General features: G+C 46.5%; 1 protein-coding gene across 1 annotated transcript in view; it reads right to left on the reverse strand.

Moving 5' to 3' along the window:
* The window catches only part of apoba (apolipoprotein Ba), a gene marked incomplete at both ends in the record, with an annotated part of 88999 nt that overhangs the window by 45124 nt on the left and 29330 nt on the right, over window positions 1-14545 (reverse strand). Inside the window, 11 exons of the mRNA XM_083792803.1 lie at window positions 207-382; window positions 2121-2293; window positions 2847-3057; window positions 3991-4190; window positions 5375-5557; window positions 6456-6661; window positions 7460-7627; window positions 10283-10480; window positions 11139-11312; window positions 12101-12302; window positions 14259-14482. Coding sequence (XP_083648929.1) covers window positions 207-382; window positions 2121-2293; window positions 2847-3057; window positions 3991-4190; window positions 5375-5557; window positions 6456-6661; window positions 7460-7627; window positions 10283-10480; window positions 11139-11312; window positions 12101-12302; window positions 14259-14482 — 2115 coding nt within the window. The remainder of the gene's footprint in view (window positions 1-206; window positions 383-2120; window positions 2294-2846; window positions 3058-3990; window positions 4191-5374; window positions 5558-6455; window positions 6662-7459; window positions 7628-10282; window positions 10481-11138; window positions 11313-12100; window positions 12303-14258; window positions 14483-14545) is intronic.

Raw genomic sequence — 14545 nt, forward strand, 5'->3', positions numbered from 1 at the left:
AGAGAGAGAGAGAGAGAGAGAGAGAGAGAGAGATGCCTTTCATTTATGATAGACAGATGGATAGATGGATAGATAGATAGATAGATAGATAGATAGATAGATAGATAGATAGATAGATAGATAGATAGATAGATAGATAGATAGATAGATAGATAGATAGATAGATAGATAGATAGATAGATAGATAGATAGATAGATAAACATACCTCCAGCCCTTTGGTGACTATGTGTCGTAGCTTCATGTCGGTCTTGGCCACCCTCTGCTCCATCAGGTCTGTGATGACGTTCTGCAGATGTCTGTGGTAGACGTCAGCGTTGGGGACCAGCTTCTGGAGCTCCGAGTTCAGGTCTGTGTTGACCTCCAGCTCTACTCTGGAGGCATCTGTAAATATAATACCTAATGTTAAAGTTGTTTTTCCAGTTTTTCATGTGTCTATGAGGTGACAGTACTTCATTAGACACCCTGGAGTCGTTTTCATGTGCCTATGAGGTGACAGTACTTCATTAGACACCCTGGAGTGGTTTTGTATGTGCAATGGTGTATTAACTTTGTATTTAGGGTTTCTTCCTGGAGGCTGAACCCTTGACAGTCAAACGGGCCAATGAAATAAACAGTAATATAGTGACATCACACTATCAGCCTCTCCCCTAACCCCTCCCCCTTTATCATACAACTACAGCTGTGGGTGCGGCTTCAGTTCAGGTGGATCACCACCCATCACCACCCACCAGGCAAACCAGGCATACTTAATGAACAGTGACAGCAGTCCATGTCAGGTGCTCTGAGCCTTTGATCAGACAGATGGATATGAGCCAATCAGGTGCTCTGTTATAGAGCGGAGCGGTCTGTTATCAAGAAATAACACACCTCTGAATCCTGCGACTGACCAATCAGAATCAAGCATTGAACCAAGCCGTGTAATAAAGTCAACCATACACTGAGGAGAAAACTTTAATTATTTGCCGTATTTTAGAGTGACCTTCTGAACCGAGGTCATTTGGGGGGCGTTGGAGCTTACCGTATTTCAGCGTGACCTTCTGATCAGAGGTCATCTCGGGGGAGTTGGAGCTTACCGTATTTCAGCGTGACCTTCTGGACAGAGGTCATTTGGGGGGCGTTGAAGCTTACCGTATTTCAGCGTGACCTTCTGGACAGAGGTCATTTGGGGGGCGTTGGAGCTTACCGTATTTCAGAGTGACCTTCTGGACAGAGGTCATTTGGGGGGCGTCGGAGCTTACCGTATTTCAGCGTGACCTTCTGGACAGAGGTCATTTGGGGGGCGTTGGAGCTTACCGTATTTCAGAGTGACCTTCTGGACAGAGGTCATTTGGGGGGCGTCGGAGCTTACCGTATTTCAGCGTGACCTTCTGGACGGAGGTCATTTGGGGGGGCGTTAGAGCTTACCGTATTTCAGCGTGACCTTCTGGACGGAGGTCATTTGGGGGGCGTTGAAGCTTACCGTATTTCAGCGTGACCTTCTGGACGGAGGTCATTTGGGGGGCGTTGAAGCTTACCGTATTTCATCGTGACCTTCTGGACGGAGGTCATTTGGGGGGCGTTAGAGCTTACCGTATTTCAGAGTGACCTTCTGATCAGAGGTCATTTTGGGGGCGTTGGAGCTTACCGTATTTCAGCGTGACCTTCTGGACGGAGGTCATTTGGGGGGCGTTAGAGCTTACCGTATTTCAGAGTGACCTTCTGATCAGAGGTCATTTTGGGGGCGTTGGAGCTTACCGTATTTCATCGTGACCTTCTGGACGGAGGTCATTTGGGGGGCGTTAGAGCTTACCGTATTTCATCGTGACCTTCTGGACGGAGGTCATTTGGGGGGCGTTGAAGCTTACCGTATTTCAGCGTGACCTTCTGGACGGAGGTCATTTGGGGGGCGTTGAAGCTTACCGTATTTCAGCGTGACCTTCTGGACGGAGGTCATTTGGGGGGCGTTGAAGCTTACCGTATTTCAGCGTGACCTTCTGGACGGAGGTCATTTGGGGGGCGTTGAAGCTTACCGTATTTCAGCGTGACCTTCTGGACAGAGGTCATTTGGGGGGCGTTGAAGCTTACCGTATTTCAGCGTGACCTTCTGGACAGAGGTCATTTTGGGGGCGTCGGAGCTTACCGTATTTCAGAGTGACCTTCTGGACGGAGGTCATTTGGGGGGCGTTGAACACGGCCTCCATGGCAGCGGTCAGCGTCGGGTCGGTCTTCAGCGTGGCGGTCACTGAGGCGTCGGTCTGGAGAGACGGAACCTGGATCTCCAGCTGGACCATGGCATCCTTCATCATGTCCATTCTACAACAGATAATAATGATAATAATAAAACTGTATTTGTATCATGAAAGGTGCAGGGTTACTACGTCCGTCTCTGGACATGGTAACGCCCCCTGCCTCTGATTGGCCTACCGACACCTGTCTCTAGACATGGCAAATGGTAAATGGTGCATTTATATAGCGCCTTTATCCAAGGCGCTTTACATATATTGTGCATTACATTCACCCATTCACACACACATTCATACACCGATTGCGGCGGAAGCCATGCGAGGCACCAACCAGCACATCGGGAGCAATTTGGGGTTCAGTGTCTTTGCCCAAGGACACTTCCAGGAGCCGGGATTCGAACCATCGAACCGCCGACCCATGGATCATTGGACGACCTGCCTGTAACGCCCCCTGCCTCTGATTGGCCTACCGACACCTGTCTCTAGACATGGTAACGCCCCCTGCCTCTGATTGGCCTACAGACACTGCTCGTTTATAGCTATGGGGGATAGTCTGAGTCTGACGCTGTAATGCAACAGAACACCACCAGAGTGCGCTACAGTGTTTTAACAGAGTGCAGTACCTGGTGCGTGCCACCAGGGAGAGCTGTGGGATGTTCCTGTTGGTGACGTCGATGCTCAGAGCCCTCATGCTCTTGCCTTTGGCGGTGGAGTCTGTGACGGTCAGCTTTAGCCCCGCCTCCAGGTCGTAGTCTGGGATGTTCAGCGATGTCGTCAGCGTGTTCCTGTTGCGGTTGTACTTCAGAGAGGCCGAGGCCTCGGCAGAGGGCACCCCTAGTGGAGAGGAGGGGAATAACATGTTAACCCATTTATTCTACTAATGTCTTCTAAATCATGATAGTTTTCTGAAAAACCTCATGTTTCTGTCAGTCAGTGGTTCTCACAGGGTTAAACCTCATGTTTCTGTGTCAGTGGTTCTCACAGGGTTAAACCTCATGTTTCTGTGTCAGTGGTTCTCACAGGGTTAAACCCTATGTTTCTGTGTCAGTGGTTCTCACAGGGTTAAACCCTATGTTTCTGTGTCAGTGGTTCTCACAGGGTTAAACCCTATGTTTCTGTGTCAGTGGTTCTCACAGGGTTAAACCCTATGTTTCTGTCAGTGGTTCTCGAACATTTTCATGTCAAGGAACCCCAAAAATATCTGTAATTGGCCACCGACCCCCAACTGAAAATATGTTGTTCCTGTTGTTAGCACCCTGTTAGCCTGTTAGCAGCACCCTGTTGTTAGCACCCTGTTAGCCTGTTAGCAGCACCCTGTTGTTAGCACCCTGTTAGCCTGTTAGCAGCACCCTGTTGTTAGCACCCTGTTAGCCTGTTAGCAGCACCCTGTTGTTAGCACCCTGTTAGCCTGTTAGCAGCACCCTGTTGTTAGCACCCTGTTAGCCTGTTAGCAGCACCCTGTTGTTAGCACCCTGTTAGCCTGTTAGCAGCACCCTGTTGTTAGCACCCTGTTAGCGTGTTAGCAGCACCCTGTTGTTAGCACCCTGTTAGCCTGTTAGTAGCACCCTGTTGTTAGCACCCTGTTAGCGTGTTAGCAGCACCCTGTTGTTAGCACCCTGTTAGCCTGTTAGCAGCACCCTGTTGTTAGCACCCTGTTAGCGTGTTAGCAGCACCCTGTTGTTAGCACCCTGTTAGCGTGTTAGCAGCACCCTGTTGTTAGCACCCTGTTAGCGTGTTAGCAGCACCTGTTGTTAGCACCCTGCGTACCTTCTGCCTTGAGGCTAATCTTCAGAGAGTCGATTTTCTGCCGTCCTTCCTTTCCTTCTCTCAGAGTCTCTGCAATGATGGAGGCACTGTATTCTGTCACCTCTCCTGTAGGCTGGATCTCTACCGCGAACCTGGTGGAGAAACACTGTTTATTACTGTATTCTGTCACCTCTCCTGTAGGCTGGATCTCTACCGCAAACCTGGTGGAGAAACACTGTTTATTACTGTATTCTGTCACCTCTCCTGTAGGCTGGATCTCTACCGCAAACCTGGTGGAGAAACACTGTTTATTACTGTATTCTGTCACCTCTCCTGTAAAACACTGTTTATTACTGTATTCTGTCAGCTCTCCTGTAAAACACTGTTTATTACTCTATTCTGTCAGCTCTCCTGTAGTAGAGGATAGTATCATTACCTACCAGAGGGTAGTATTAGTATTATTACCTACCAGAGAGTAGTATAATTACCTAGTACTTCAGTAGTATAATTACCTAGTACTTCAGTATTATAATTACCTAGTACTTCAGTAATATAATTACCTAGTACTTCAGTAATATAATTAATTACCTAGTACTTCAGTAATATAATTAATTACCTAGTACTTCAGTAATATAATTACCTAGTACTTCCAGTCAGAGGGTAGTATAATTACCTAGTACTTCCAGTCAGAGGGTAATATAATTACCTAGTACTTCAGTAATATAATTACCTAGTACTTCAGTAATATAATTACCTAGTACTTCCAGTCAGAGGGTAATATAATTACCTAGTACTTCAGTAATATAATTACCTAGTACTTCCAGTCAGAGGGTAGTATAATTACCTAGTACTTCAGTAATATAATTACCTAGTACTTCCAGTCAGAGGGTAGTATAATTACCTAGTACTTCAGTAATATAATTACCTAGTACTTCCAGTCAGAGGGTAGTATAATTACCTAGTACTTCAGTAATATAATTACCTAGTACTTCAGTAATATAATTACCTAGTACTTCCAGTCAGAGGGTAGTATAATTACCTAGTACTTCCAGTCAGAGGGTAATATAATTACCTAGTACTTCAGTAATATAATTACCTAGTACTTCCAGTCAGAGGGTAATATAATTACCTAGTACTTCAGTAATATAATTACCTAGTACTTCCAGTCAGAGGGTAATATAATTACCTAGTACTTCAGTAATATAATTACCTAGTACTTCCAGTCAGAGGGTAATATATTTACCTAGTACTTCAGTAATATATTTACCTAGTACTTCCAGTCAGAGGGTAATATATTTACCTAGTACTTCAGTAATATATTTACCTAGTACTTCCAGTCAGAGGGTAATATATTTACCTAGTACTTCAGTAATATAATTACCTAGTACTTCAGTAATATAATTACCTAGTACTTCCAGTCAGAGGGTAGTAGGGGGCCTGATCCAGAGAGCTAGCGTTGGAGTATTGGACGACTCCACAGTACTTCAGACCAACGAACAGCGGCTGACACTCAGTGTAGTCGGTTCTGTCCTCCTCCAGGGATGGGATCACTTCCGTCTTACTGGACGACACTGACAGGACCTCGTTGCTATGGAAACACAATATATATATGTTTATTACACACTGACAGGACCTCGTTGCTATGGAAACACAATATATATATGTTTATTACACACTGACAGGACCTTCCGCTACTAGCATTTATATTTGACTCATGATCAGAGCTTCCGTTGCTCCAGACTGTATGACGGAAGCATTTATATTTTATTCATGATCAGAGCTTCCGTTGCTCCAGACTGTATGACGGAAGCATTTATATTTTATTCATGATCAGAGCTTCCGTTTCTCCAGACTGTATGACGGAAGCATTTATATTTTATTCATGATCAGAGCTTCCGTTTCTCCAGACTGTACGACGGAAGCGTTTATATTTGACTCATCATCAGAGTTTCCGTTGCTCCAGACTGTACGACGGAAGCATTTATATTTTACTGGTGATCAGAGTTTCCGTTGCTCCAGACTGTATGACGGAAGCATTTATATTTTACTGGTGATCAGAGTTTCCGTTGCTCCAGACTGTATGACGGAAGCATTTATATTTTACTGGTGATCAGAGTTTCCGTTGCTCCAGACTGTATGACGGAAGCGTTTATATTTTACTCATGATCAGAGCTTCCGTTGCTCCAGACTGTATGACGGAAGCATTTATATTTTACTCATGATCAGAGCTTCCGTTGCTCCAGACTGTATGACGGAAGCATTTATATTTTACTGGTGATCAGAGCTTCCGTTGCTCCAGACTGTACGACGGAAGCATTTATATTTGACTCATCATCAGAGCTTCCGTTGCTCCAGACTGTACGACGGAAGCATTTATATTTGACTCATCATCAGAGCTTCCGTTGCTCCAGACTGTATGACGGAAGCATTTATATTTGACTCGTGATCAGAGCTTCCGTTGCTCCAGAGTCCAGACGAACACACACCTGATGCTGAGCAGCTGTGTTCTGGCCGTGGGAGCCGGGATGGACAGCTGGACGTGGTTCCTGTTGACCGTGACCTTGGCGTTGACGGAGCTCTCGTGGTACAGCGTGGTGTGCATCTGGACGCCGGCCTCCAGGAACTGTGGAACCTTCACCCCCATCTCTGTGACCAGGTCTACGCCGGCCGAGGGCATGAAGGACAGCTGGTGCTGAACAAACAATACGAGAGCAGTGTTCATCCTGTCGAATAAAACTATGAAGAAAAATGTTCTTTGGCTACCTTTTGTTACTGACGAAAACTACGTAAAAACAAAATTAATACTAAGCAATGATGAATAAAACTATGACTAAATATATTGCCAATTTTTGTTTTCAACAAATAAAAACTAAACTAAAATGTCAGGGAGGGACTAGTGGAGAAGAGATTCAGTAGAACTAAATGTCAGGGAGGGACTAGTGGAGAAGAGATCCAGTAGAACTAAATGTCAGGGAGGGACTAGTGGAGAAGAGATCCAGTAGAACTAAATGTCAGGGAGGGACTAGTGGAGAAGAGATCCAGTAGAACTAAATGTCAGGGAGGGACTAGTGGAGAAGAGATCCAGTAGAACTAAATGTCAGGGAGGGACTAGTGGAGAAGAGATCCAGTAGAACTAAATGTCAGAGACATACACGCGTCCTTCATAATGACCAAAGACATCCAGACCTAAGACCCAGCGCTGCTCTCTGGACGTTGTTAAAATGTTAATATTTCACAAAGTCTACCACTCGTTATTATATTAACGGCAGATTGCAGTGAGAAAACGGCTAGACCTCCAGACAGCGATAACTCACCAAGCCAGGACTGAAGCTGAGGCCTCCAGACAGCGATAACTCACCAAGCCAGGACTGAAGCTGAGGCCTCCAGACAGTGATAACTCACCAAGCCAGGACTGAAGCTGAGGCCTCCAGACAGCGATAACTCACCAAGCCAGGGCTGAAGCTGAGGCCTCCAGACAGCGATAACTCACCAAGCCAGGGCTGAAGCTCAGGCCTCCCTTGGCTCCGGCAGCAACCACTCCGGCCAGGGAGAAGGTGAGAGGCAGGCCGGAGGCGGTGGGCAGCGTGAAGGAGTTCTCCATGAAGATGTAGTGAAGGAACAGCTGGTTGTCGGTGCTGGAGGTCAGCTGCTGGAACATCTGGAGGAAGACATGAGACTATACATTATACAAGCATTGACCGCCAACAACCTGAACAACACATTCTATATACAAACAAACATCTGGAGGAAGAGATGAGACTATACATTATACAAGCATTGACCGCCAACAACCTGAACAACACATTCTATATACAAACAAACATCTGGAGAATGACATGCAGGTGTAGTAAACACACATCTGTAGAAAGAGATTATATGATGATTATGCATACCGTCTATATCAGTGTCAAGCTATTTAGTATATTTTGCAGTTTCCCTGCTTGAAAGGGATGGCACAGACCATATGGAGATTTTAACTGGGTTTCACTCATACAATGACCACACAGTTTCCTTCTTTTTACTCTTCTTTACTTTGTTTGTAGTTGAGTACAGTTGTACATGCATGGGCATTGAGTAAGCAAGCGCTAAGGTGAAAAACCGGAGGCAACTTTGACAAATACTTCCACACTATATTATACACTATACCATACTGTACACTATAAACACTATACTTCCACACTCAGGTATCCCATGTCTTATACTCTATATTATCTGGTGTTGTGTTTATATAGCTATCTAGCTATATATCTCGTGTTGTGTTTATAGCTATCTAGCTATATATCTCGTGTTGTGTTTATAGATATCTAGCTATATATCTGGTGCTGTGTTTATAGCTATCTAGCTATATATCTCGTGTTGTGTTTATAGATATCTAGCTATATATCTGGTGCTGTGTTTATAGCTATCTAGCTATATATCTCATGTTGTGTTTATAGCTATCTAGCTATATATCTCATGTTGTGTTTATAGCTATCTAGCTATATATCTCGTGTTGTGTTTATAGCTATCTAGCTATGTATCTCGTGTTGTGTTTATAGCCATCTAGCTATATATCTCGTGTTGTGTTTATAGCTATCTAGCTATATATCTCGTGTTGTGATTATAGCTATCTAGCTACAGTATATATCTGGTGTTGTGTTTATAGCTATCTAGTTATATATCTCATGTTGTGTTTATAGCTATCTAGCTATATATCTCGTGTTGTGTTTATAGCTATCTAGCTATATATCTGGTGTTGTGTTTATAGCTATCTAGCTATATATCTTGTGTTGTGTTTATAGCTATCTAGCTATGTATCTCGTGTTGTGTTTATAGCTATCTAGCTATATATCTGGTGTTGTGTTTATAGCTATCTAGCTATATATCTTGTGTTGTGTTTATAGCAGACTCCTCACTCAAATGTGAACTTGCAGTTTGGGGCAACTCCAAAGCAAACTCCACATGATGCCCCAACATGTTATTTACCTGCCATAGTGTCAACCCCTTCCTCACCCTGTGGCGGATCGCTGGTTAGACTGACATATCCGCCGATATACCGATATGACCCGATATGACCAATAAGGGCAGTATCTCTATTTCTATTTTCCCACTATGAAGGCCTGGTATAGTGTGTCTCACCTTGTTTCCTCTATGAAGGCCTGGTATAGTGTGTCTCACCTTGTTTCCACTATGAAGGCGTGGTATAGTGTGTCTCACCTTGTTTCCTCTATGAAGGCCTGGTATAGTGTGTCTCACCTTGTTTCCTCTATGAAGGCCTGGTATAGTGTGTCTCACCTTGTTTCCACTATGAAGGCCTGGTATAGTGTGTCTCACCTTGTTGTTTCCTCTATGAAGGCCTGGTATAGTGTGTCTCACCTTGTTTCCTCTATGAAGGCCTGGTATAGTGTGTCTCACCTTGTTTCCACTATGAAGGCCTGGTATAGTGTGTCTCACCTTGCTGTTTCCTCTATGAAGGCCTGGTATAGTGTGTCTCACCTTGTTTCCTCTATGAAGGCCTGGTATAGTGTGTCTCACCTTGTTTCCACTATGAAGGCCTGGTATAGTGTGTCTCACCTTGCTGTTTCCTCTATGAAGGCCTGGTATAGTGTGTCTCACCTTGTTTCCTCTATGAAGGCCTGGTATAGTGTGTCTCACCTTGTTGTTTCCACTATGAAGGCCTGGTATAGTGTGTCTCACCTTGTTTCCTCTATGAAGGCCTGGTATAGTGTGTCTCACCTTGTTTCCACTATGAAGGCGTGGTATAGTGTGTCTCACCTTGTTTCCTCTATGAAGGCCTGGTATAGTGTGTCTCACCTTGTTTCCTCTATGAAGGCCTGGTATAGTGTGTCTCACCTTGTTTCCACTATGAAGGCCTGGTATAGTGTGTCTCACCTTGTTGTTTCCTCTATGAAGGCCTGGTATAGTGTGTCTCACCTTGTTTCCTCTATGAAGGCCTGGTATAGTGTGTCTCACCTTGTTTCCACTATGAAGGCCTGGTATAGTGTGTCTCACCTTGCTGTTTCCTCTATGAAGGCCTGGTATAGTGTGTCTCACCTTGTTTCCTCTATGAAGGCCTGGTATAGTGTGTCTCACCTTGTTTCCACTATGAAGGCCTGGTATAGTGTGTCTCACCTTGCTGTTTCCTCTATGAAGGCCTGGTATAGTGTGTCTCACCTTGTTTCCTCTATGAAGGCCTGGTATAGTGTGTCTCACCTTGTTGTTTCCACTATGAAGGCCTGGTATAGTGTGTCTCACCTTGTTTCCCACTATGAAGGCGTGGTATAGTGTGTCTCACCTTGTTTCCTCTATGAAGGCCTGGTATAGTGTGTCTCACCTTGCTGTTTCCCACTATGAAGGCGTGGTAGTATTGCAGCAGCGTGTCAGCCATGGTCTTCACGTCCTCCAGACTCAGGTATCCCATCTCGTGGCCCAGCAGCCTCAGGTAAGCCACGGCCTCTGGGCTGGACGAACGCACCTCCTGGAGCGCCTTGTTGAGACCCTCCACCAGCTGCTCCACCAGCTCATCAGGGACCTGCACGCACGCACGCACACACGCACGCACACACGCACGCACGCACAGACGCACACACACACGCACAGACGCACACGCACGCACGCACACACACACACACACGCACGCACGCATACACACACGCATGCACGCAGCGCAACGCACACATGCAAAAAATTCACTGGGGAGGCAATGGGGAGGCACTGGGGGGACACTGGGGAGACACTGGGGAGGCACTGGGGGGACACTGGGGAGGCACTGGGGGGACACTGGGGAGGCAATGGGGGGACACTGGGGAGGCAATGGGGGGACACTGGGGAGGCAATGGGGAGGCACTGGGGAGGCAATGGGGGGACACTGGGGGGACACTGGGGGGACACTGGGGAGGAACTGGGGAGGCAATGGGGAGGCACTGGGGAGGCAATGGGGGGACACTGGGGGGACACTGGGGGGACACTGGGGAGGCACTGGGGAGGCAATGGGGAGGCACTGGGGAGGCAATGGGGGGACACTGGGGAGGCAATGGGGAGGCACTGGGGGGACACTGGGACTTCAGTGCACTGTACTTACATATGTTGCGACAGAAGGTCGCAACATATGTACACTCACAGCCCACACTCTGGGCTTCGTTCTCACCTGTCTCTTGCGTCTCTCACTCTGGGCTGTGATTGGTTCTCACCTGTCTCTTGCGTCTCTCACTCTGCGCGGTGATTCGTTCCAGGACCTTCTTCAGTGAGTCAGGAGCGTTCTGATTGGCCCAGTACATGGCCCGGGACGCCGCGTCCGGGAAGAACCCCTGCTCCCCAAACAGAGCGTCGATGGTCGGGTTTAACCCCTCGGCCTCCACGCCCACCTGAGGACCAATCAGAGAGCAGTTCAAAGGCCACGCCCACAACGCCCACCTGAGGAGGTAGAGAGCAGTTCAAACTGCCTCCCATGCAGTCTGGGTTTCGGGCCTTCCACTCCAAACGGCCTTTCATAGAAACATTAAAGTGCTCTTTGAACAGAGCTCCCTTTTGCAACGGAGGTGTTCCTGGACACCGGGTCTGTCACCGGGTCCTCTTGTCCAAATTAACACATTTTAATCTCTCTCCAGAAGCTATAGAATGGTTTAGTTCCTATCTATCTATCTATCTATCTATCTATCTATCTATCTATCTATCTATCTATCTATCTATCTATCTATCTATCTATCCATCCACCACCAAAGTAAAGTAAAGTAAAGAGTGGTCAGGATACAGGGGAGTGGTGAGGATAAAAGGGGAGTGGTCAGGATAAAGGGGAGTGGTCAGGATAAAGGGGAGTGGTCAGGATAAAGGGGGAGTGGTCAGGATAAAGGGGAGTGGTCAGGATAAAGGGGAGTGGTCAGGCTAAAGGGGAGTGGTCAGGCTAAAGGGGGAGTGGTCAGGATAAAGGGGAGTGGTCAGGATAAAGGGGAGTGGTCAGGCTAAAGGGGAGTGGTCAGGCTAAAGGGGGAGTGGTCAGGATAAAGAGGGAGTGGTCAGGATAAAGGGGAGTGGTCAGGCTAAAGGGGAGTGGTCAGGCTAAAGGGGGAGTGGTCAGGCTAATGGGGAGTGGTCAGGCTAAAGGGGGAGTGGTCAGGCTAAAAGCGGAGTGGTCAGGATAAAGGGGCGTGGTCACCTCAAAGAGGTCTCCAGTGTAGTCGAACACTTTGAGGGTGGTCTCCAGCATCAGCTCCTTGGGCAGGAAGTTAACGTGGTCAAAGATGGCGTTGGCGCGCGCCGAGCCGAGCTCCGAGTCCAGACGCACGTTCAGAGACAGACCCAACACGTCCACGTCACGGAACTGATCTGGTAGATCCGTTTCTATGTAGCTCCTCGTTCTAGATGAGACACGCACGCACGCACACACGCACGCACACACACAGACACACAGACACACAGACACACGCAGACACACGCACACACAGACACACACACAGACACAGACACACAGACACACAGACACACAGACACAGACACACAGACACGCAGACACACGCACACATGCAGACACAGACACACACAGACACAGACACACAGGTCAATCTATGTCTGTGTATTTCCTGATTGTAGATGACAAGAAACAGACCGTCAGACTATCTGTTTTCAAGGCCAAAATCGTACAAACTAAGATATGATAGACATGATATATGATCAATATAATAGACTAAAAGACTAAAAGTTTGACAAAATCAACTGTAGATTTAGTCGACTAAAATCGTATCATATTTAGCCGACTACTAACTAACTTAAATTTGATTCAAAAGACCATGTGACTAAACCTCCAATCAAAATCATCTGTGGTTTTGTGACTATTGTTTGGGGACTATTGTTTGGGGACTATTGTTTGGTGACTATTGTTTCGTGACTATTGTTTGGTGACTATTGTTTGGTAACTATTGTGAAAACCCACCTCTTCAGACTCCATCGTAGCCTGTAGCACTTGCCCTAGCCTCGACGACCTTACAGGCGTATGCATAGCACTCCATAGTGTAGGGTTAGGTTCATAGCTTATAGGTATGATTCATAAATCACTATCTCTATGTATGTGATGTATCACCATGTGTTGTTCTATTGTTCTATCTCTATGTATGTGATGTCTCACCATGTGTTGTTCTATTGTTCTATCTCTATGTATGTGATGTATCACCATGTGTTGTTCTATTGTTCTATCTCTATGTATGTGATGTCTCACCATGTGTTGTTCTATTGTTCTATCTCTATGTATGTGATGTATCACCATGTGTTGTTCTATTGTTCTATCTCTATGTATGTGATGTATCACCATGGGTTGTTCTATTGTTCTGTCTCTATGTATGTGATGTATCACCATGTGTTGTTCTATTGTTCTATCTCTATGTATGTGATGTATCACCATGGGTTGTTCTATTGTTCTATCTCTATGTATGTGATGTATCACCATGTGTTGTTCTATTGTTCTATCTCTATGTATGTGATGTATCACCATGTGTTGTTCTATTGTTCTATCTCTATGTATGTGATGTATCACCATGTGTTGTTCTATTGTTCTATCTCTATGTATGTGATGTATCACCATGTGTTGTTCTATTGTTCTATCTCTATGTATGTGATGTATCACCATGTGTTGTTCTATTGTTCTATATCTATGTATGTGATGTATCACCATGTGTTGTTCTATTGTTCTATCTCTATGTATGTGATGTATCACCATGTGTTGTTCTATTGTTCTATCTCTATGTATGTGATGTATCACCATGTGTTGTTCTATTGTTCTATCTCTATGTATGTAATGTCTCACCATGTGTTGTTCTTCCTTACTGTAAGTCTCTGGATTCAGAGCGTCTGATAAATGACTACATTGTGGTTGTACTCACTCCTCTAGCTGGGTTCTGTGGAGGCCAGGGTGTTGTTGAGGTGAGGGTTAGGGGCTAGGTGCTAGGAGCTAAGGGTTAGGGGCTAGGGGCTAGGGGTTAGGTCTAGGGGTTAGGGGCTAGGGGTTAGGTCTAGGGGTTAGGGGCTAGGGGTTAGGTCTAGGGGTTAGGGTCTAGGGTACTCACTCCTCTAGCTGGGGGTCTGTGGAGGCCAGGATGTTGTTGAGGTGAGGGTTAGGGGTTAGGGTTAGGGGTTAGGTCTAGGGGTTAGGTCTAGGGGTTAGGGGCTAGGGGTTAGGGTCTAGGGTACTCACTCCTCTAGCTGGGGGTCGGTGGAGGCCAGGATGTTGTTGAGGTGAGGGTTAGGGGCTAGGGGTTAGGGGTTAGGGGCTAGGGGTTAGGTCTAGGGGTTAGGGTCTAGGGGTTAGGGTCTAGGGTACTCACTCCTCTAGCTGGGGGTCGGTGGAGGCCAGGATGTTGTTGAGGTGAGAGATGACGAAGCTGACCAGGTAGCGTTCGGGGTACAGGTGCTCCATGTCCGTCAGAGAGCGGACCATGTCCTGGACCGTGGCCCGGCTGGGGCTCTTCATCAGGACCAGGTAGGCTGCGATGCGCTTGTCTACGGACCCCTGGGGGTCCCTGTACACCTCCATGAGCCCCGGTGCAATCTGAAACCACACAGCTATCTGTTAGACCCCTGGGGGTCCCTGTTAGACCCCTGGGGGTCCCTG

The sequence above is a fragment of the Protomyctophum parallelum genome (genome assembly GCF_964188405.1).
Source record: "Protomyctophum parallelum genome assembly, chromosome: 20".
NCBI lineage: Eukaryota > Metazoa > Chordata > Actinopteri > Myctophiformes > Myctophidae > Protomyctophum > Protomyctophum parallelum.